General features: G+C 45.1%; 1 protein-coding gene across 1 annotated transcript in view; it reads right to left on the minus strand.

The window, feature by feature from the left end:
- The window catches only part of FANCD2 (FA complementation group D2), a 146,395-nt gene that overhangs the window by 76,686 nt on the left and 46,984 nt on the right, over positions 1–22,725 (minus strand). Inside the window, 10 exon segments of the mRNA XM_030570879.1 lie at positions 17–163; positions 1,271–1,392; positions 8,851–8,952; positions 11,524–11,632; positions 12,348–12,463; positions 12,838–12,938; positions 14,911–15,057; positions 15,162–15,235; positions 18,224–18,349; positions 18,879–18,939. Coding sequence (XP_030426739.1) covers positions 17–163; positions 1,271–1,392; positions 8,851–8,952; positions 11,524–11,632; positions 12,348–12,463; positions 12,838–12,938; positions 14,911–15,057; positions 15,162–15,235; positions 18,224–18,349; positions 18,879–18,939 — 1,105 coding nt within the window.

The following is a 22,725-nucleotide window of genomic DNA, read 5'->3' on the forward strand; positions in this document are numbered from 1 at the left end:
ACTCTGTTACACTTACTTCTGTGTGCATCTCCGAGTCCAAAATAGATTTGGTCAGCAGCCCACAGTGCAGGATGGTGAACACCTCAAGGTCTAGCTCTCGGAAGAATGCATGGTAACTCTGTAGCTGTACCAAACGGATCCCTGACTTTTTTTCAGTGGTGTCCTGAAATGAAAATGGCAATGTTAATAGCAGAATAAAGCCAATGGTCACATATGCACTCTGGTAAAGAATACTGCATGTAAAAAATTTTGATCCTACAATAGAGGCCCCTACATTATTTGGTACAGCATGTGAAAAGAGTCAAGGAGCACCAGCTCCCTTGAGTGCACGATTTTCTCCAGCACAAACCCCAATTCCCTTCTGATCCCCCTAAACTATCCCAGCTCAATAAAGACCCTTCTCCCATTTTCCATCTTCCACATTTTTTCCCAGGTTGAGCAACAGGAAAGTCTTCTTGGTAGTCAAGGTGTGGAATTGTCTCCTAAGAAAGTGGTGAAATCATCACCACTTTGGACTGAATAAAGCACTAGAAAATGTGCTCAAGAGACCAATCCTACCTTCACCCCAGGAAGGTTGACAAGATGATCTAAGATAGCTTTGACATCTCCAGCTTCTATGAATCTATGGTCAGAGCAAAACTCACAGTGGACTCGATGAAAGATGACATTGTGTGACAAGTGATGTGAAAGAGGAGGAAGACTGTTTAGGAAATGATTAGGTCTTAGATACAAGTGTCAGATCTGGTCTTCCTCCTCGAATGAACACTACTGGACATCCTATGTATCAAACAAGAAAATTTCACTCTCCAGTGCTGGAATATCTTCCACCAGAACCTGTAGATCTGAGGCAAGACACTCTCTTTGATTAATCAAAGAGATCTGATCTTAACAATAACTAGTCTAAAAGGTAAAAAGACATTTATTTAGGTACGGATCTGAGAGATCCGCAGAGGTTCATGTTCTTTTGCTGCTGTGGTTAGAAGGAATTGAGGTGGCCACAGCCATGCACCCTTCTATAGCCACACCTTTAGAAACTGCTCAAACATTACCAAAAGGTTCCAGTGGTTCAACTGCACTGGTCAGTGCATCGTAAGAGCAGAACTATGCAGAGGACGCTCAAAGAAGAACCAACTTTCCAAGCTCAGATGTGAGGATCACGTCAGAAAGCAACACTGAGCTCTTGAACTGAGATTTCTGTCACTGTTAAGAGTCCCTCTCTTAGCTTTCTGTTTTACACACCCCTTTCTTATCCTGCACAAGCCCCTTTTACCAGTAGCACCTTCTCTAGCTGGGTGGTCTCAGCTTCGAGCTGATTTCCTTCAGGATTCTCTTCCATTTGTGAATGGTCTGCAGAGGAGTCTTTGCTGCTTTCAGAATTTTGGTTTTTTCCTCCTGGAAGAGAGACAGTTTTACAAATATAGGCCATGCCAGAACCCGAGCCTCTGCGAGGGGTCAGCCAGGCTACTGATAGGGGAATGCTCATGCTGTAATCTAGTCAGATATAGGAAAGCATCTGACAAAGCACTACACAAAGGCTATATTGGAGATAGCCAGGGTCACAGCCTGAAATTGCAGGACCCAGGACATTTGGGGTCCCTTCCCTAACCACTCTTTTTTTTTCTTAAACTAGTTTGCTTAATTGGGGCCCCATGTTTTTACTATTATCTATATATAAGTATGTTATAATGTAGTCCTATAAATCAATAGAAATGTCCTCACCTAGAATACTGGGTTCAAAACTAGTCACCCTATCTTAGAAACAATACTGCAGAAGGAAAAAGGGTTTAGAGAAAGTTAATGAGAATAATTAGGAGCTTGGTAAAATTCTCATCTGCACAGAAACAGAAAAGATTGGAAAGGTCACCTTAGAGAGCCCAAGATAAAAGTCTTTTATGTTTGTACAGCACCTAGCACAATGGAGTCCTGGTTCATGAATAGGGCTCCTAGGTGCAATGGTAATACAAATAATAATAATAGTAAGTCCATACAATAATGCATGGTTGTGACATGTTATACCTCAAAGTAGCATCCTGTAACCCCCATATTCATGACTGGTATACGGTTGTGATATTTCAAACAAAGCATGCCTTGCAAGTTATCATATGAAAGCTCATGATCTGCTGAAAACCACTGTTCTGTCAAAATATGTATATTGTTAGTGTGTATGAGATTTGCTATACAGTTATTAAACTACATTGTGAGTTTGGGAGATGCCCACTGCTAGCTCTCCAGTGACTAAAGGGTAGCGACGCATACCCAGGTGGGCGTTAAATGACCATTGATCAGTAGAGGAATTGTAAACAAGGGATTTACAATTCTGCAAGAGATTGTTGTGTAAGCATCACACAATAAGAATTGCTCAACTTTATAACTCAGTTGCACAAGCAGCACACAATGGGAGATTGCTCAACTCTGTGACTCAGCAAGGCCAACCAGGACATGTCTGGGACATGACTTGAGAATATAAAATAAAGGACAGTGGTGTGGCATCATGATTCCACCTCCTGCCCTATCTATAATGAAGGCAACAAGAAAACTAGGAAGACAAAAACTTTGAACTGAGAAGATTGTCCCAAGCAGAGAAGGAAATTCAGCCTGTGTATTAAGAACTATAACCTGCCTCCAACATCCAGTCGGGTTAGAAAAGCTGTTTGATTCAAATCTTACTTAGTCTATAAGTTTAGGATTTAGAATGCGTGTTTACTTTTTGTTTTCATAGGTAACTATCTCTGACCTTTATACCTATCACTTAAAATCTCTCTTTCTGTAGTTGTTAAACTTTTTAATGTTTTATCCTTACCAGTGAGTTTGTCTAAAGTGCATGGGGAATCAGCTCAGGTTACAAAGGCTGGTGCATGTCCACTATCCTTTGATGAAGTAATGAACTAATTAATGAGCTTGCACTGTTCTAGAAAAGGTCTTGAGCAGCGTAAGATGGTATATTCCTGGGGTGTAAGGCTGGGGATATTTGCTGGTGTTTCCCTGTGTATAGTTCATGAGTGCCTTGAAGAGCATTCATGCAAGGTAACAGTGCCTGGAAGGATTTGCTGCTTGTCACTGGCAAAGCACTGAGAGAGAAAATTCAGGCTGCAGAGTAAGGGGAGCACAGCAGCCCCACAATTCTAGGTTGTACCCCAGGGTTCCCATCACAATGGTCTAGAGAGGTTAGATGGGAAGCTTCTATTCTTCGTCTCTTACCACAAAAAGAAGGGGACATTCAATGAAATAAAAAAAGGGGCAAATTCAAAACTAACAAAAGAAAATACTTTTTCACACAATGTTTGATGTGGACTCTGTGATGCTGTATGGAATATGGGAGACACTTTATGATATTGTTGATACCAATATTATAAAATTACAAGGAATCTGACAGATATGCCATGTAAGGTATCTGTGAAAATGTTATGATTTGCCAAATATAATAATCCTGTTTATATATTTGTATCACCTTTGTATTGTGAGTTATAGATATGCATGATATATCTGTGTTTCAAAACTTATTGCTGTGTTTCTGGGTAGCACCCCCAGACAGATTGGCATCACTGCTTAGCCTGTTTGATGGCCCACCAAGGGTCATAAGCTATATAATGAACCCATTGAAAAAGCCAGAGTCTACACTTTATGAGTCAGCAAGCCATGTAGAGGCATACCTATGGACAGAACTCTAAGGCTTTTCAATGCCATGTGCTGTGAAGCTTTTGTTTGCCATGTGGCTTGTACTTCTTGTGTTCCAAAGGATACAAAAAGGCAGCTGCATCATCTTTTTGTTTTCATTCCTGCTTTTAACCTTTGGAGTAACTTTTCTACAAACTGAAGCTCTCAACAAAGGACTGAATGACCCATCCAAGCTGTGGATGTGTTCCAGAGGGATTTTCAAGCCAGCAAACTCACCAATACAGCTAAGAACCTGATACATGGACTTTGAAGTCTCGGTATGTATCTGACTCCTTCACCATTTAACAACTCTCTTCTTATTCTTTCTTTTTTCTTTCTAATAATCCTTAGTTTTAGACTCTATAGGACTGGTTGGCAGTGTGGTATTTTGGGTAGTATCGGAACTAATATTGACTTGGTAATGTGGCTGGCCCTTTGGTGTTAGAAGAACATTTTGTATATGTGAGCACAGTTTTTAAATAACTTCTCCTTTTACTGGACCTAGGTGCTGACTGAGGGCCAAAGAACTGGAATGCAATAAAGGCAGCTATGTGATTTCTTTTTTTTGTTTCTTGATAAACTCTGCTTCTGATCCCCTACACTGGTTGTGACTGTTGGTGAGTTTAACTTCAGTATTAGCCACCACTTTGGGAGAGTCTGCTCTCCCTTTTGCAGTTTGCCCTCACCATGGCATTTTCAGTTTGGGCTACACTAGGCACACAGAGGCACAGATTCCTTGCCCTAGAATGTCACTGTGGATAAGATGAAACATTTCTCTGGGTAATAAGAAGATCCAGAATTATAAAGAGAGGCTATCTAGCAGTAACTTCTTCAAGAGTTGCACTTGTGGGATATGGCACCCCTAATGTCGAGCTACAGAAATTCATTAAAAAGCTTGTCCATCTGGGAGTGCATGAGTGTTCTTGCATGAAGATGATGTCTTCACCCTAATCTGTATCAGGGAGCAGACCTCTCCAATGGCTTTATTTCCTTCTCCTTAGACCACAGAGTCCTGATGCAGAGGGGCAGCTGGATAGGTATTGTGAATGCACAGAGGTGACTTCAAAGGCCTCTGTGCATTCCCATTTATGGAAGATTGGCAAGCAGTGCTCCATCAGGAGGAAGGCGGGTGAGGAGTTCTAGTTAAATACAGACTGCAGCACCACTCTCACAAACTGGATGTGAAAAGATAAAGGTGTGCATGGAACTCCAAGTTGCTGCTTTACAAATCTCCCATAGGGGAATCTGCCTAAGGCGTGCTACTGAAGCCACTGCTGTGGCTCTGGTGAGTTGTGTCTTCAAGCCAAGAGGTACTGGCTTTCTGGCTAAGGTGTAACAATGCCCTATACAGCTCTTAATCCACTGAGAGAGTTTATTAATAGGTTTCCCCTTTAAATCTCTCCCCATTAGCAATGACCAAATCCATGAGAAAACCACCAAACCCATGAGAAAATAAAAAAGAGCATCTTTGCAAACAAGCTGGCTAATCTAGTGAGAAGGGCTTTAAACTAGGTTCACTGGAGGAAGGAGACCAAAGCCCTGAGGTAAGTGGGGAAATGGGATACTGGGAGGAAACACGAGCAGGAGAGTGCAACAGGGGAGGACTCTTGTCTCAGGTTGAGAAAGCGGGACAAATAAGCAAGTTATCTTAAGTGCCTATATACAAATGCAAGAAGCCTGGAAAACAAGCAGGGAGAAATGGAAGTCCTGGCACAGTCAAGGAACTATGATGTGATTGGAACAACAGAGATTTGGTGGGATAACTCACATGACTGGAGTACTGTCATGGATGGATATAAACTGTTCAGGAAGGACAGGCAGGGCAGAAAAGGTGGGGGAGTTGCATTGTATATAAGAGAGGAGTATGACTGCTCAGAACTCCGGTATGAAACTGCAGAAAAACCTGAGTCTCTCTGGATTAAGTTTAGAAGAGTGAGCAACAAGGGTGATGTCGTGGTGGGAGTCTACTATAGAACATCAGAAGAGGAGGATGAGGTGGACGAGGCTTTCTTCTGGCAACTAGCAGAAGTTACTAGATCGTAGGCCCTGGTTCTCATGGGAGACTTTAATCACCCTGATATCTGCTGGGAGAGCAATACAGCGGTGCACAGACAATCCAGGAAATTTTTGGGAAGTGTAGGGGACACTTTCCTGGTGCAAGTGCTGGAGGAACCAACTAGGGGCAGAGCTCTTCTTGACCTACTACTCATAAACAGGGAAGAATTAGTAGAGGAAGCAAAAGTGGATCGGAACCTGGGAGGCAGTGACCATGAGATGGTCGAGTTCAGGATCCTGACACAAGGAAGAAAGGAGAGCAGCAGAATGCGGAACCTGAACTTCAGAAAAGCAGACTTAGACTCTCTCAGGGAACTGATGGGCAGGATCCCCTGGAAGAATAACATAAGGGGGAAAGGAGTCCAGGAGAGCTGGCTGTATTTCAAAGAATCCTTGTTGAGGTTGCAGGAAAAAAACATCCCAATGTGTAGAAAGAATAGTAAATATGGCAAGAGACCAGCTTGGCTTAACAGTGAAATCCTTGCTGATCTTAAACGCAAAAAAGAAGCTTACAAGAAGTGGGAGATTGGACAAATGACCAGGGAAGAGTATAAAAATATTGTTGAGGAATGCAGGAGTGAAATCAGGAAGGCCAAATCACACCTGGAGTTCCAGCTAGCAAGAGATGTTAGAGTAACAAGAAGGGTTTCTTCAAGTATTTTAGCAACAAGAAGAAAGTCAAGGAAAGTGTGGGCCCCTTACTGAATGAGGGAGGCAAGTAACAGAGGATGTGGAAAAAGCTAATGTACTCAATGATTTTTTTGCCTCTGTCTTCACAAACAAGCTCCCAGACTGCTGCACTGGGCAGTACAGTATGGGGAGGAGGTGACCAGTCCTCTGTGGAGAAATAAGTGGTTCGGGACTATTTAGAAAAACTGGACAAGCACAAGTCGATGGAGCCGGATGTGCTGCATCCGAGGGTGCTAAAGGAGTTGGCGGATGTGATTGCAGAGCCATTGGCCATTATCTTTGAAAACTCATAGCAATCGGGGGAGGATCTAGATGACTGGAAAAAGACTACTGTAGTGCCCACCTTTAAAAAAGGGAAGGAGGAAGATCCGGGGAACTACAGGCCAGTCAGCCTCACCTCAGTCCCTGGAAAAATCATGGAGCAGGTCCTCAAGGAATCAATTCTGAAGCACTTAGAGGAGAGGAAAGTGATCAGGAACAGTCAGCATGGATTCACCAAGGGCAAGTCATGCCTGACTAATCTAATTGACTTCTATGAGAAGATAACTGGGTCTGTGGATGTGGGGAAAGCAAAGCTTCTGATATGGTCTCCCACAGTAATCTTGCCAGCAAGTTAAAGTAGTATGGGCTGGATGATTGGACTATAAGGTGGATAGAAAGTTGGCAAGAGAGTTGGGCTCAACAGGTAGTGATCAATGGCTTCATGTCTAGTTAGCAGCCAGTTTCAAGCGGAGTGCCCCAAGGATCGGTCCTGGGGCCAGTTTTGTTCAATATCCTCAGTAATGATCTGGAGGATGGCGTGGACTGCACCCTCAGCAAGTTTGCAGATGACACTAAACTGGGAGGAGTGGTAGATACGCTGGAGGGTAGGGACAGGATACAGAGGGACCTAGAGAAATTAGAGGATTGGGCCAAAAGAAACCTGATGAGGTTCAACAAGGACAAGTGCAGAGTCCTGCACTTAGGACGCAAGAATCCCATTCACTGTTACAGACTAGGAACCGAATAGCTAGGAAGCAGTTCCGCAGAAAAGGACCTAGGGGTTACAGTGGATGAGAAGCTGGATATGAGTCAACAGTGTGCCCTTGTTGCAAAGAAGGTTAATGGCATTTTGGGCTGTGTAAGTAGGGGCATTGCCAGCAGATCGAGGGACGTGATCATTCCCCTCTATTCGGCGTTGGTGAGGCCTCATCTGGAGTACTTTGTCCAGTTTTGGGCCCCACACTACAAGAAGGATGTGGAATTGGAAAAAGTCCAGTGGAGGGCAGCAAAAATGATTAGGGGGCTGAAGCACATGACTTATAAGGAGAGGCTGAGGGAACTGGGATTGTTTAATCTGCGGAAGAGAAGAATGAGGGGGGATTTGATAGCTGCTTTCAACTACCTGAAAAGGGGTTCCAAAGAGGATGGATCTAGACTGTTCTCAGTGGTACCAGACGACAGAACAAGGAGTAATGTTCTCAAGTTGCAGTGGGGGAGGTTTAGGTTGGATATTAGGAAAAACTTTTTCACTAGGAGGGTGGTGAAGCACTGGAATGGGTTACCTAGGGAGGTGGGTGGAATCTTCTTCCTTAGAGGTTTTTAAGGTCAGGCTTGACAAAGACCTGGCTGGGATTATTTAGTTGGGGATTGGTCCTGCTTTGAGCAGGTGGCTGGACTAGATGACCTCCTGATGTCCCTTCTAACCCTGATATTCTATGATTATTTCTCACTTTCAGCTGACATTGTAAATAAGAAACCAGCAGCATTATCTCCCGTAAATGTAAACAAACTTGTTTTTCTTAGTGATTGGCTGAATAAGAAGTAGTCTCTGAAGTTTTACATTGTTTTGTTTTTGAGTGTAGTTATGTAACAAAAAAAAGTCTACATTTATAAATTGCACTTTCACAATAAAGAGATTGCATTACGGTATTTGTATGAGGTGAACTGAAAAATATAATCTTTTGTTTATCATTTTTACAGTGCAAATATATGTAATAAGAGTAATAATATAAAGGGAGCACTGCACATTTTGTATTCTGTATAGTAATTGAAATCACTATATTTGAAAATGTAGAAAACATCCAAAAATAGGTAATACATTTCAATTGGTATTCTATTTTTTAACAGTGTCATTAAAACTGTGATTAAATCACAAATAAATTTTTTAATTTTTTTTAAGTTTCGGAAAGATATAAACTGCAAGGCTTAAACAGACCTCTAACTACTGGGAATTAAGAGGAAACTTCCCCTGGAGGCAGGTTATCCAATAACCACCTACTGCAGCATTTCCTGCACCTTCTCCTGAAGCATCTTGTGCTAGCCACTGTCAGAGACCAGATACTGGGCTGTGCAGACCCTGGGTCTGATCCCTGTTTCTAAGGTAGCACTGATGTGGCTACAGCTGTGCTATTCTGCTGAATCCTTGACTGCTAACTGTTTGCATAAGTATTCTGGGGGAATTTTCTCTACCTGTTTTCTTCTTTTTAACTAGACCAACAGCATTGATAGTTGGTGCTGCTTCCAGGGCTTCACAGTCGAAGATAGCGCGAGGAGGTACATAACCAGGGCTTGCTAAAAGAGCCAGAGGATAGCAAGTCAGTGAGTTCAGTTCTTCACACAATCAATAAAATATGAGCAAGCTAGACTTTCACGGGAGATGCCCCCACTGATCCTGATCACCACCTCCTCTACTCCTATGCTTAGTGCCTTAAGTTGCCTTTGATCCCTCCACAGCATAGTGTGTGGAAGGTAGAGCACCATCAAGGTTGCTCTAACTCAGGGGTTGGCAACCTTTCAGAAGCGGTGTGCCGAGTCTTCATTTATTCACTTTAATTTAAGGTTTTGCGTGCTGGTAATACATTTTAATGTTTTTTAGAAGGTCTCTCTCTATAAGTCTATATATTATATAACTATACTAGTGTTGTATCGTAAAATAAACAAGGTTTTCAAAATGTTTAAGAAGCTTCATTTAAAATTAGATTAAAATGTTGATTTTACGCCGCTGGCCGACTCAGCCAGCTGCTGGTCTGGGGTTCTGTTCACGTAGGCCAGCAGCGGGCTGAGCAGGGCCTGCGGCCGGGAACCCAGCTGGCAAGGGTCCAGTAGCCAGAACCCCAGACCGACAGCGGGCTGTGCGGGGCCGGCAGCCAGGACCCCAGACCGGCAGTGGGCTGAGCCGGCATGGGTCCAGCGGAGAGGGGAAGGTGGGGGAGGGGCCGGCCGCTTGCTACGCTCGACCTGGCAGCGCAGACCTTGCAGCTTGCTGTGCTGGGAGAGTGGGGCCATTTGCCCACTCCTGCATTAGGGTGTTCCTGGGCACAAGCCATGCGCATGCCTATGCTTCTGCCCCTTGCTCCCGCGGGGGGGAGGGAGAGGGAAGCGGAGGGTGGAGAAGAGCGGGCCGGACTGGGCTTTTAATGGCACGCTACTGCCTGCCGGGACTCCGGCAGGCAGCAGCACATGCCGTTTTTAGCACGTGCCATAGGTTGCCGACCCCTGCTCTAACTTATGTTCTGGCGGAAATGGCTCTCTTTCTGCTATGTGCCAAACAAGAATGACCAGGACACAGCGCTCTCTAGCTTCACCTCCTGTATGCCCCTTTACACTGGGAGGACTGATAGCTCAGTGGTTTTAACATTGCCCTGCTAAACCCAGGATTGCGAGTTCAATCCTTGAGGGGGCCATTTAGGGATTGGGGCAAAAAATCTGTCTGGGGATTGGTCTGGCTATGAACAGGGGCTTGGACCTTCTGAGGTCCCTTCCAACTCTGATATTCTATGATTCTATGACTGGGGGCTGGTAGGGAGGCCAGCACAGAGCCATTCCAGCAACTCTAGGCCAGCCAGGGAACAAACATTCTTACTTTAGGGTATTCCCCTGGGGCCGTTGCTGCAGCAGTTTAAAGGGCTAGGGCTTGCTTACTACTCCCCGACCACAGTTTGTCCAAAGATTTAAAAATGGGGCTTATAAGTAGGGCCCTACCAAATTCATGGTCATTAAAAATGCATCACAGACTGTGAAATATGGTCTCCCCCTGTGAAATCTGGTCTTTTGTGTGCTTTTACCCTCTTCTATTCAGATTTCACAGGGGAGACTAGCATTTCTCAAATCGGGGGTCCTGACCCAAAAGAGTTGCAAGGTTAATTTGGGGGGGAGAGGGTGGGGAGAGGTCACGGTTGTGACATTGCACTCCATATGATTTTATAAAAATATGCTAATGACTGTGAATATAATATAACTGAAATATGCTTCATGCAAAAGGTCTCTTATAAGGTATTATTACAAAGTTTATAACCTACTGAGTGTGGTCATCCTATTTGTATAAATATATCATTTCTGAAACTAGAAATATGAAGTATAACTCTGAGGTCCTATTGTAATTCTGCAAAGTGTGGGCTGCATGCAGAGCTGGACGGCCAGAGAGTGGTGACTGCGGACTGAGGGCCCAATTCTGCATGCAGCAGCCTAGAATTAAGGGTGGCAATACCATACCATGCCATCCTTACTTCTGTGCTGCTGCTGGAGGCCGCTCAGCCTTCAGAGCTGGTATGGTACAGTATTGCCACCCTTAGTTCTGTGCTGCCGCTGGCAGGGCGCTGTTCTGTGCAGCCTTCAGAGCTAGGCTCCAGGTCAGCAGCCGCCACTCTCCGGCTGCCCAGCTCTGAAGGCAACACCGCCGCCAGCAGCAGTACCACAACTCCCACTACAATAACCTTGTTACTCACCCCAACGTCTTTTTTGGGTTAGGACCCCTACAATTACAACACTGTGAAATTTCAGATTTAAATAGCTGAAATCATGACATTTACAATTTTTAAAATCCTGTGACTGTAAAATTGACCAAAATGGACTGTGAATTTGGCAGAGTCCTACTTATAATACACAGTTTGTTACAACCTGATCTACTCTGGTGAGACATTGTCTCTTCATGATGCAGCTATTAACGCGCTTAGTGGAGTGTCTGTCACCCTCTACCAGACTCTGTCAATATTTGCTGATGGCTGGTGGAAACAGTGCAGGAGAAGTTCAAAGGAAGACATTATTCAGAGAATAACTATACAAGGCACTTAGCCATGCAGAGTGGTCCCCTCCCAGGAGCGAATGCTCACTTGGACTCTGGATCCTGTATTCTGCACAGCTCACCTGCTAAGCACTTTCCAAGCATGTTCTGTAGCTCAGTGATGTTCTGTAATCTAGTCAAAACTTTCCCTTTCATCTCAAGGTCCTGTTGCTGACAGAAGGCATTCACAACCTATAGATACAAATCATACTCATTAGCAACAAAAGGGGCACTATTCAGTAATTAATTTCTCCTGCCTGAGTAACATCTACTAGTTCTGAACATCTGGGTGACACCATTCACACAGGCAGTTTGTATCTCTGAATCCAGGCTGCACAGAAAAACCCATCTCTTCAGAATCCCATCAGAAAAAAACTACCAAAACAGCAATGCCCATGTCACAGAAGCAACTACTGGACAGCCTTTTAGACATGTTTACAAAGAGGGACTGGTGGACATGTTAATTAGGAGAGAGAAATTAACACAGGATGTATTTGTCTATCCCAAACGACTGGGACAAGTGACAACCAGGAAGCTATCCACCAGGAGGGGAGATCAGTTGTAAACAGCGCTCCCTCTGAAGCCACTTACAGCTTGTCTTCATTACAGAATCCCTGAAATCTGAAAGAGTGCCTAGGGACATGGGGGGTCTGTGCCCACCAACTCCCTTCTGTCCTGGGCGGCGAACAGGTAGGAGATGCAGGGATCTGTGCCCACCCAACTGGCCCCCTTTGCATTGGAGGGGCAAGACAGGCCCATGGGGACCTGGGCCTGCCAACAACCCCACTGTACAGGTGGCATATTATTACAAGCCTGTTAGAAGGTAATTACAATACAAAATTCTGTAGCATAGCGAGGTATGAAGTGAGCACTGGAAGGCCCAGCCGCTTTCTGCAGCTCCACTCACCTCACGGAACCAATTGAGCGCATGGAACAAGAGCGAGCACAGGAATTCCCTTTCCTGCTTGGCTAAGGAGTCCAACTTCCCTTCTACCTCCAAGTCAGTCAGGTGTAGGGGACAGCCTGTCACAGAGCAGGAATAGGGTTTCTTGAACTCTGCTTGCCGGGCTCAGTTAGCATGACACTCAGCTCTGGCACTTGCACTCAGTTGGCTTCCCTGCATGTGGAGAATGCTTTATTCTCATTGCATGCACTGTACCAACCACCACACTGAGCACTGCTGAACTCAGCCTCCCACCTGAGGAAACCAAGCCCAGCCAGCCACCTCCCTCAGTCACAGAACAGCCCACCATATCCGGGGGGGGGGTGTAACACAACACCTCAATCTCTTCTGCACCAGTCCTGGGGGGGCCCTGCCAAGACTGCAGAGATTGTAGGCGGAACTAGGGCAGGGAGATTGTCTCAGACACGTAGAGCTCAATAGCTATTCCCTATACCTAGCAAGGCATCGATCTCCTCCATGCTCCCATTGTGTTGCTCCGTTGTGTAAAGTCTCAGCAATCTGAAAGAGGGAGACAGACACTCTGGAGCCACTATCCTGGGGAAAGAAGAGAGAAGTTGTTTTCTGCATTCTACTACTCACTAGTGAACCTCAAGAAAGAAAAACATTTCCTGTCCCACTGAAGCCACTTTGCCCATTTGTAATATTCTGCCCTTGCGAGTTTGCAGGGCAGAAAAGCACCAATGTCAGTCACAATAAAATGGGGTTCCCCAGGATAAGCAGTTTAGCATTGAAAGTTGCTAGCGCTTGTATATGTAGTGGAGTATATTGTGGGAAGAGTTGAAGGTGTGAGTGTGGAGACAAAGATTTCTTTGCAAGTTGTGAGAGGCTGAAGGGGGAGGAAGGGAGAAGGGAACGGGTAACCTGAAGCTCCAGCTAGGTCCAAAGATAGGATGTTAACTCCAGCCCTAGGCCACAGCACACAACCGACTTTAGGCTGCTTGCCAAGAAAGACGGGAGCCTGGATTCCAACCCCAACCAGTCATAAAAAAGAAACATTCAGCTCAACAGAACTGCAGGGGCTGCAAAAACTAGCAAGGGGAAAAACAACAGTTTCCCATCCCTAAAGCCAGCGTGTTTTAAAAAAGCTAAGAAAGCGACAAAAGGCCAGTTTAAACTGGTACAAAAAAGCACAGGAAACAAAGGTCCCTAAACAAAACGCCCCCAAAAAACTCCAAAACTTAAAACCTTCCTAAAAGCTGACGCAAATAGGAGATCAACAGCAGACCCTGAACAGCCTGTGAATAGGACAGAACTCTCTTCCACTCTTCCCCTTCTTCTTCTAATGTTACACCCAGGTTTGGTTTGGCCAGCCGTGGGTTGTGTGCGTGTGAGTATGAAAGTGGTTTAGGGCACAGGCACTAACGCTTTTTTCCTTCCTCTAAGTAACATGGAAAGCACCAAGCACTCACCACTGTTATTTAATTAATAAAGCCTTAAAATTAGTCACTTGGTGTGCCCCTTCATCTCCTCCCCTAACAATCTTGCAGCCTCAGTCTAATCACCTGACGCCCCAGGCAGATTAGTAACAAAAATCTGTCATACCATGGTTAACTTTTCTCCCTCAGCTTCATTCCCAAATAAAGTCCTTGATCTCAAATCTTTAGGATAAAGTTCCACAGGTAGAAAAGACGCTGTACTTGAACAGATCAGATCAGACCAGGGTCCATCTAATCCAGCATCTGGGCAATACCAAATGAGTCAGAGGAAGGTACGAGAAGCTGTGAAGTGAGCAACTGTAGAGGAGAAATTTCTTCCCAACTTCCTCAGTCATTGATTGCTTTTGCCTTGAGGGAGGAGGGCTCATGGACCTCCTAAATGTGTTTTTCACACTAAAGTAACTCTGGATTTTCTGGTTATTCATGTCAAAATGTCAAATTATCTTTTGAATCCAAAAAAGTTCCTGGCCTCAACGATCTCTTGTGGCAATAAGCTCCCATGCTGAATATATGTCGGTAAAAATTAATTCCTTTTATCAGTATTAACTTTGCTGCCCTTCTGTTTCAGTGGATGTCTTGTTCTTGCATTAGGAGAAGGAATAAAAAAGGAACACTCAATTATATACCTCTATCACACTTCCTCCAGCTCCTCTCTAAACTAAATCTATCTACGGTACTTAATATCAACCCCACTTCTACAGTATCACAATCTTTGATATATTTATTATTACAACATTTCCAGGAGGCAGGAAGTGCTTTCTACCCCATTGTGCAAATGGGAAACTGAGGCAAAGGGAGACTAAGCAACTTGCCAAAGGTAGCACAGGGAGTCTGTGGCAGAGCAGAGAATGGCACCCAGGTTTCCTGAGTCCCAGGCTAGCACTCAAACCATTGTATCATCCTGCCTTTCCCACATCACACAGCCCGAGACATCTTCGACAACAAGAAATGGATAAGAATACAGGCTCCTGCCTAACTTTTCTGTATATTTGATAGGCATTTAGGGAGACAGAGTTGTGACTGCAATTTATTGGACAGTGAAATGATTTTAAAAGGAAGGCATCACTTACTTTTTACCCTGGTTCCTAGTTGCCATTTCATCAACTCTCTTGCCAAGCCAGTTCTGTGACAGCAGTGGCAATAGGTTGATAACAATTGTTCCCTGACTTTCATCTTCATCCAGATTATACAAGGACTTCACTGGGAACAGGTGAACACTGCAGAGAAGCCAGTTATCAGTCGCGGTCAGCACCCTGTTAGTAAATTCAACTATTGACAATAAATACTATTAGCATTAACACTTAGCACTTCTCTAGCATACCCATCAACTGCAGGAGTGAGATCTACCACAAAGTCATTGGAAAAGTCCTCCACCACACTCTTCCCAATCCGCTCCTGGAAGAAAGAGAACCACAGCTTAGCACAGGGGGCTAGTGAAAGGAGCTGCGCTGAGAGTACAGAAAGGAGCAGTGTGATAAATAAAGTGGTGGGTAACTCCCTTTGATGGACAGCCAGCCAGCCAACTGTAAAAATCCTCTTGGTCTGTTCTCTGCTTGCTTTACCTGTAAAGGGTTAAAAGTCCCCCAGGTAAAGAAAAGGAAGTGGGAACCTTATGAAAAGAGCCAATGGGAAGGTAGAACTTTTTAAAATTGGGGAAAAAAACTTTCCCTTTGTCTGTTTTCTGGGCTTCAGGGCACAGAGCAGCAATGCTATAAGCAGAAATGCTGTGTAATGTTTGAACCAGGTATGAAAAAGTATTTTCCATACCTAGAAGAAATAATTTAGATAAGGAATGTTTAGTTAGATGCTATCAGGTTTATTTCTTATTTTGGCTTATGGATTTCCTCTGTGTTAACTCCAGATGCTTTTGTTTCCTTGTAACCTTTAAGCTGAACCCCCCAAAAAGCTATTTTCAGTGCTTAATTTTTGTAATTGTTTCTTTTAAGATATAGCAAAAAGCCTAAGTTCCAGATGTATTTTTTCCCTTTTTGTTTTTAACAAAATTTACCCTATTTAAGAACAGGATTGGATTTTTGGTGTCCTAAGAGGTTTGTGCATGTTGTCTGATTAGCTGATAGCCACAGCTAATTTCCTTTGTTTTCTTTCTCAGCTCTTCCCCAGAGGGGGGGTGAAAGGGCTCGAGGGTACCCAACAGGGAGGAATTCCCAAGTGCTCCTTCCCGGGCTCGAAGAGTTTTTTTTGCATTTGGGTGGTGGCAACGTTTACCAAGCCAAGGTCAGAGAGAAACTGTAACCTTGGGAGTTTAATACAAGCCTGGGGTGGCAAGTATTAATTTTTAAAATCCTTGAGGGCCCTCACTTCCTGCACTCGAGGGACCAGAGTGGTGATTCTGCCTTGACAAGCAGTTACCCATCTTTAGTGTAACTGGAGTTCTTTGAGGTGTGCCCCCCCCCATGGGTGTTCCACTTCAGCTGCACCTGAATCCTATGCCTTGGATGAATGTGATTGGATGAGGGGTAGAGAGCTAATCCAACAGTCTGCAGGGAGTAGGAAAGCTCCAAGAAATTACACATAGGAAACAGCTGAACAAATGCCTAAGGTAGGGGTGGGGATCTTAATTGGTTTCCAGTATCTCTTTCTCCCTGAAAAGGGAAGAACATGCTCTTCCCCCTGCATTTCATACACTTATATGGCCCAGTGGCCAGAGCACTGGACCGGGACTGAAGAGACCTGGGTCCTCTTCCCAGATACACCATGTGACCTTGGACCAATCACTACCCAATCTGTGGCTCAACTTCCCTACCCCTAAAATGCTACTCACTGCCTTTGAAATGAAAAGTGCTATGAAACCACCAGATATTATTGTGATTATTCTCCCATGTCCTTGATTCAGTTTGACTCAGCTACTGTGGAGGGGAAGGTCTCTGCCACATCCAAATACTTTAAGAAGATTATTGCACTATCCAGCTTCCCTGCCTGCTTCTGCCTGTTCCCCACCCCTTTACACAGGCTCATGTGCACCCAGCACCCACAGGTGATTCTAGAGCAAGGATTCTCAACCTTTTTCTTTCTGAGGCTAATCAAACATGCTATAAAAAGCCCTGGGCTCTCTAGCAGTGGGGTTTATCAGGCTGTGGCCACTCAAAGACAGACAGACAGACAGACACCTCCATTCAAGGGGTCCCCATTGACAGATTCTGTGCAGGATGATCATTCCTTTCTCCACGGCAAGCTGTGTTTGATGCACAATTCTGGGTTACTTGGGGCCCCCAGCTCTGAGGCAGCCACTCTGCTGTCACTGCTCACAACATTGGTTTGTTCTTCTTCCATCTCCCAACTACACAGGCCTTGTCTTCAATTGGGTAGGGGATAAAGGGGGAGAGTGGGCTGGGTAAGATAAAATCCCAGTGAAGACAAGGCAATGTGTAGACTTCACATGAACTGGCAGGTTGAATTATAGACTAGGCTCCCCATAGTTTTACCCTGACCTGCTAACATGTGAGAACTCCAAACCATCTCATCTGGGCTAGGATTTTACCTAATATTAGCTGACTCAAGGTAAGAACACAACTTTTTCCTAATGAAGACACAGCCATAGAGGCTTCAAAGCAGAACGCAAGGTCATCTCTGCAACCCTCAGCCAATGGCACTAAATACTCTGGACTTTCAGCACTGGCTAATGAACTATGGTTGCTGTGGTCTTGGTACAGCCAAGTTCCACCCTCCTCCCAATACCAGTCCTGCCTCCTGTGCCCCGACAGCTTAAGACTACCCCTACAATAGCTTCCCCCATGGTCTCATATTCCCCACCAGCCACCCTCCCAACCCTCAATCTGACCTGCTACCTTCCCCAGTAGGTACAGTAGAAGGGAAAGCAGGGTTTGAAAGAGCTCTCAAGTAAGGGGAAAGGCAGGGTCAATCAAGACTCTCTGCAGGCAGAAGTCCCAACTTGCTCCCCCACTAAGCAGCCCAAACAGCCCCATGGTGTCTCCTCCAAACCCTTGGACATTAGAGAGCCCTGCATGTTTAAAAAGGATGACAACTTAAAAAAAAAAAAGTTTAAAGTAGTTTCAGGTTCTATCCCTGCCCCTGATCCCCCCCACTATGTCTGGTACATTTAGAATCACACTTGCTATTTTAAAAAAGGTTTCTCTCTCCACCATGGCTGTGTGAAAGGCGTACACCAACAACAGACCACTCCGGGTATGCAAACAAAAAAGGAAACAAGCTGAAAGACTGGATTTTCCATCTAATCTCAGTCAGTTACAGGACTCCTAGGCGTCACCTGCAGCAATAAACAGGAATAACTTTTTCAGACAGGAATGTGATTCTTACACAGATGCTGTCCCATGATGCATGTTAACCTGCATGTCATCAAAGCGTTAATATCATTGACTGAATACAAACCACTCTATAACATACCAAGATTTGTGAATCCAAATTCCCTTTCTGTTTCTCAATCAAGTTGGCCAGTTCATCATAATACAGAGCCAAAGCCTCAGGACTTCGCTCACAGCAGTAGCTCACCAGATCAAGCAAGATGGAGAGCTGCAAAGAAGGACCAATGACAGGGGAATAATGCATACCCTAACCCCCAGCTTGATCAGACACAGGCAGGATCCACAGCTCCCCCTTCTCCACCTCCCTAACTCTCCCACTGAGAGACAACCCCCACAAACCCCTGCCTAGCCCCTCTCACTGACATACAAACCCCAAAAGCTGCTGCCTTTCCACCTGACCCCTCATATTACGTATTTGTGTTACGGCACTGACTAGCAGCCCCAGTCATGGGCCAGGACTCCATTCTGTTAGGCACTGTTGAACTCCTCAGAGGAAAGTGGTTACAGAACAAGCACAGATCCTATCTTCCCCCAAAGGGCCACTCATTCTCCTCTCTGCAGACACACAAACCTGCCTTACTCCATTCCCGGGCCCTGTACTGACACAAATAGCCCATTCACCCAGTGTGACCCTGACCTCTCCACAGACACACTCCTCTGCCTTTCACTCCCCTTCCCAGCACAACCCCTTGACAGCTGCAGTCTCCCTTCAGCACACACACTGTCCTGGTACTCACCTGTCTGCAGTGCTCTTCACTTTGCTGCATTCTCTCCAATGAACACTGGTCTTCTTTACTTCTGAAATCAACAAACTCTTTTCAGTGCACAGTACACTACAGAGCAAGATGCTCAAACCTGTTTACACTAAGATACAAGGCTCTCTGCCCTGGAGGAATTACTCATGGGAAAGATGGGCCTATCACAAAGGCACATGCCTAACTGCCGTTGCCTGGGTCCAAGCACTTCTTCAGCCCAGTTTTAAGTGCCAGCACAGATAGGAAATGGCAGAGAGTAATAGGGAGATTCTTGGAGCATCATTAAAAAGTGCTCGTTTCCATTGTCAGGATTGTAGGCATAAGACTGTTGATTAACCTAAAGGATGGCTAGGGCTGCACTGTCTATGGAAAGTTCACATGAATCACTGGAGCACATAAGAACGGCCATGCTGGGTCAGACCAAAGGTCAGTCTAGCTCAGTATCCTGTTTTCCGACTGGCCAATCAGGTGCCCCAGAGGGAATGAACAGAACAGGTAATCACCAAGTGATCCATCCCATTGCCCATTCCCAGCTTCTGGCAAACAGAGGCTAGGGACACCATCCCTGCCCATCCTGCCTAATAGCCATTGCACACACAATGCAGTACTTCACAGGGGGTAAGAACTTTCAGCAGCAAAGAAAAACTTTACAGGAAGACATCAGAACCATTGTAAAGTAGCAGTGTATTAATCTGCTCCGCAGATCCCCCAATATACAGTCCCCAACAACATGCCCTGCTAGACTTTCAAGTCTACTTCACAGTGTCATTTTCATTAGGTGCTCTAGAGACAGTGGGTATGTCTACACTACGGGTTTATTCCAATTTTACATAAACTGGTTTTTTAAAACAGATTGTATAAACTCGAGTGCACGCAGCCACATTAAGCACATTAATTCGGCAGTGTGCGTCCATGTACCGAGACTAGTGTCAATTTCCGGAGTGTTGCACTGTGGATAGCTATCCCATAGTTCCCGCAGTCTGCCCCCCCATTGGAATTCTGGGTTGAGATCCGAATGCATGATGGGGCCAAAACAGTGCCGTGGGTTATTCTGGGTAAATGTTGTCACTCAATCCTTCCTCTGTGAAAGCAACAGCAGATAATCATTTCGCATCCTTTTTCCCTGGATTGCCCTGGCAGACGCCATAGCACAGCAACCATGGAACCCGTTTAGCCTTTTGTCACTGTCACCGTATGTGTACTGGATGCTGCTGGCAGACGCGGTACTGCAGTGCTACACAGCAGCATTCATTTGCCTTTGCAAGGTAGAAGAGACGGTTATCAGCTATAGCACTGTCTGCAATTGGAAATTGGCAATAAGATGACGGTTATCAGTCCTTTTCTACCATCTGCAATTGGAAATTGGCGATGACGGTTATCAGTCCTTTTGTACTGTCTGCTGCTCTCATGGGTGCTCCTGGCTGGCCTCACTGAGGTCGGCCGGAGGCGCATGGACAACAATGGGAATGACTCTCCAGGTCATTCCCTTCTTTATGTTTTGTCTAAAAATAGAGTCAGTCCTGCCTAGAATATGGGGCAAGTGTACTAGAGAACCAGAGAGCACAGCCGCTTCAGGTCAGAGCCCCAGAGATCCCGCAGAAATGATGAGCTGCATGCCATTCTTGGGGGGGCGCCCCTGCAACAATCCCACCTGTTGATTCCCTCCTCCCCCACCCCTTCCAGGCTACAGTGGCAGTGTCCCCCCATTTGTGTGATGAAGTAATAAAGAATGCAGGAATAAGAAACACTAACTTTCTAGGGAGAGAAAATGAGGGGGAGGCAGCCTCCTGCTGCTATGATAGTCCAGGCAGTACAGAATCTTCATTAGACATGAAAGGGTGGGGGGGGGGCATTAATGGAGTTCAGTCTCCAGCTGCTATGAGACGGTTTTCAATCCTTTTGCACCGTCTGCCAGGAATGACCAGGAGTCATTCCCATTTTTGCCCAGGCGCCCCCGGCCGACCTCACAAAGGCCAGCCAGGAGCACTCACAGGATGATGAGGACGGTTTTCAATCCTTTTGTACGGTCTGCCATCAGGAAAGGAAGGGGAGGGGAGGGGATGCTGCTGTTCAGCGCTGCAGCACCCCATCTACCAGCAGCATGCAGTAGACATAGGGTGACACTGAAAAAAAGACAAGAAAAAATGTTTTTCCCTTTTCTTTCAGGGGTAGGGGAAAGGGGGTAAATTGACGACATATACCCTGAACCACGTGGGACAATGTTTTTGACCCTTCAGGCATTGGGAGCTCAGCCAAGAATGCACATGCTTTTCGGAGACTGCAGGGACTGTGGGATAGCTGGAGTCCTCAGTCCCTCCTCTCTCCCTCCATGAGCGTCCATTTGATTCTTTGGCTTTCCGTTACGTTTGTCACGCAGCACTGTGCTGAGTCCCTGCTGTAGCCTCTGTCTATCATAGCCTGGAGATTTTTTCCAATGCTTTGGCATTTCGTCTTCTGTAACGGAGCTCTGATAGAACAGATTTGTCTCCCCATACAGCGATAAGAACCCCAGTATCTCCCGTACGGTCCATGCTGGAGCTCTTTTTGGATTTGGGACTGCATCACTACCTGTGCTGATCAGAGCTCCACGCTGGGAAAACAGGAAATTAAATTCAAAAGTTCACGGGGCTTTTCCTGTCTACCTGGCCAGTGCATCTGAGTTCAGATTGCTTTCCAGAACGGTCACAATGGTGCACTGTGGGATACCGCCCGGAGGCCAATACCGTCAAATTGCGGCCACACTAACCCTAATCTGACATAGCAATATCGATTTCAGCGCTACTCCCCTCGTTGGGAAGGAGTACAGAAATCGGTATTAAGAGCCCTTTATATCGATATAAAGGGCTTCGTTGTGTGGACGGGTGCAGGGTTAATTCGGTTTAACACTGCTAAATTCAGTATAAACACATACTGTAGACCAGGCCAGAGTTATGCAGAAGAGCACCTTTGGGAAGTGTGTTGGCTCATGGGCCTGGAGAGACAGCTAGACTGGGCTTTTCTCTCCATGCAATATAACAGAGAGAGCATTTTTTGAAGACAACCAAGTCAGTGAATTGTGTGATCCTTCACTTTATGCTGTGACATCTGAGACCCTCTAGTGAGCCCTGGGGCTTTCAGCAGCTCTGAAAAGTTACATAAGAAGTGTGCTAGATCATCTTAAATGGAACTCAAATAAAAAGCCATTTAAACTAATCCTGAAGCCTCTTGTTCCAGGTATGATCCCTTAACAGCCCCCTGGCTGTGCTCACTGTCCTGCACACTTAGCATATAGTGCTCACATCCCTGCACAAGAAATTCATAGATTATAAAGACTGAAGGAACTATTGTGAACTGTCTAACCTTCCTGAATTAATTCTTGTCTGAATTAATTTTTATTTGAACTAGAACAAAACTTTTAGAAAAACATCCAATTTTGATTTAAAAATTCCAAATGATTGAGAATCCACCACAAACCTTGGTAAATGGGTCATCGTTAGAAAGTAGCACCTTATTTCCAGTCTGAATTTGTCTAACTTCAACTTTCAGCCACTGGCACTTCTTACACGTTTGTCTGTTAGACTTAAGAGCACTCTATTCTCAAACTTCAGTTCCGCACGTAGATATTATAAACTGTGATCAAGTCACCCATTAACCTTTTATTTGATAAACTAAATAGACTGAGTTCCTTGAGTCTCTCATTATAAGGCATGTGTCCCTGTAATCATTCTTGTTCTCTGAACCCTCTCCATTTTATCAAAATCCATTTTGAACTGTGGACACCAGAACAGGACACAGCATTCCTGCAGCAGTAACTCCAGTGACAAATAGAGGTCATATAACCTCTCTACTC

This window comes from Gopherus evgoodei, chromosome 7, assembly GCF_007399415.2.
Source record: "Gopherus evgoodei ecotype Sinaloan lineage chromosome 7, rGopEvg1_v1.p, whole genome shotgun sequence".
NCBI classification, from domain to species: domain Eukaryota; kingdom Metazoa; phylum Chordata; order Testudines; family Testudinidae; genus Gopherus; species Gopherus evgoodei.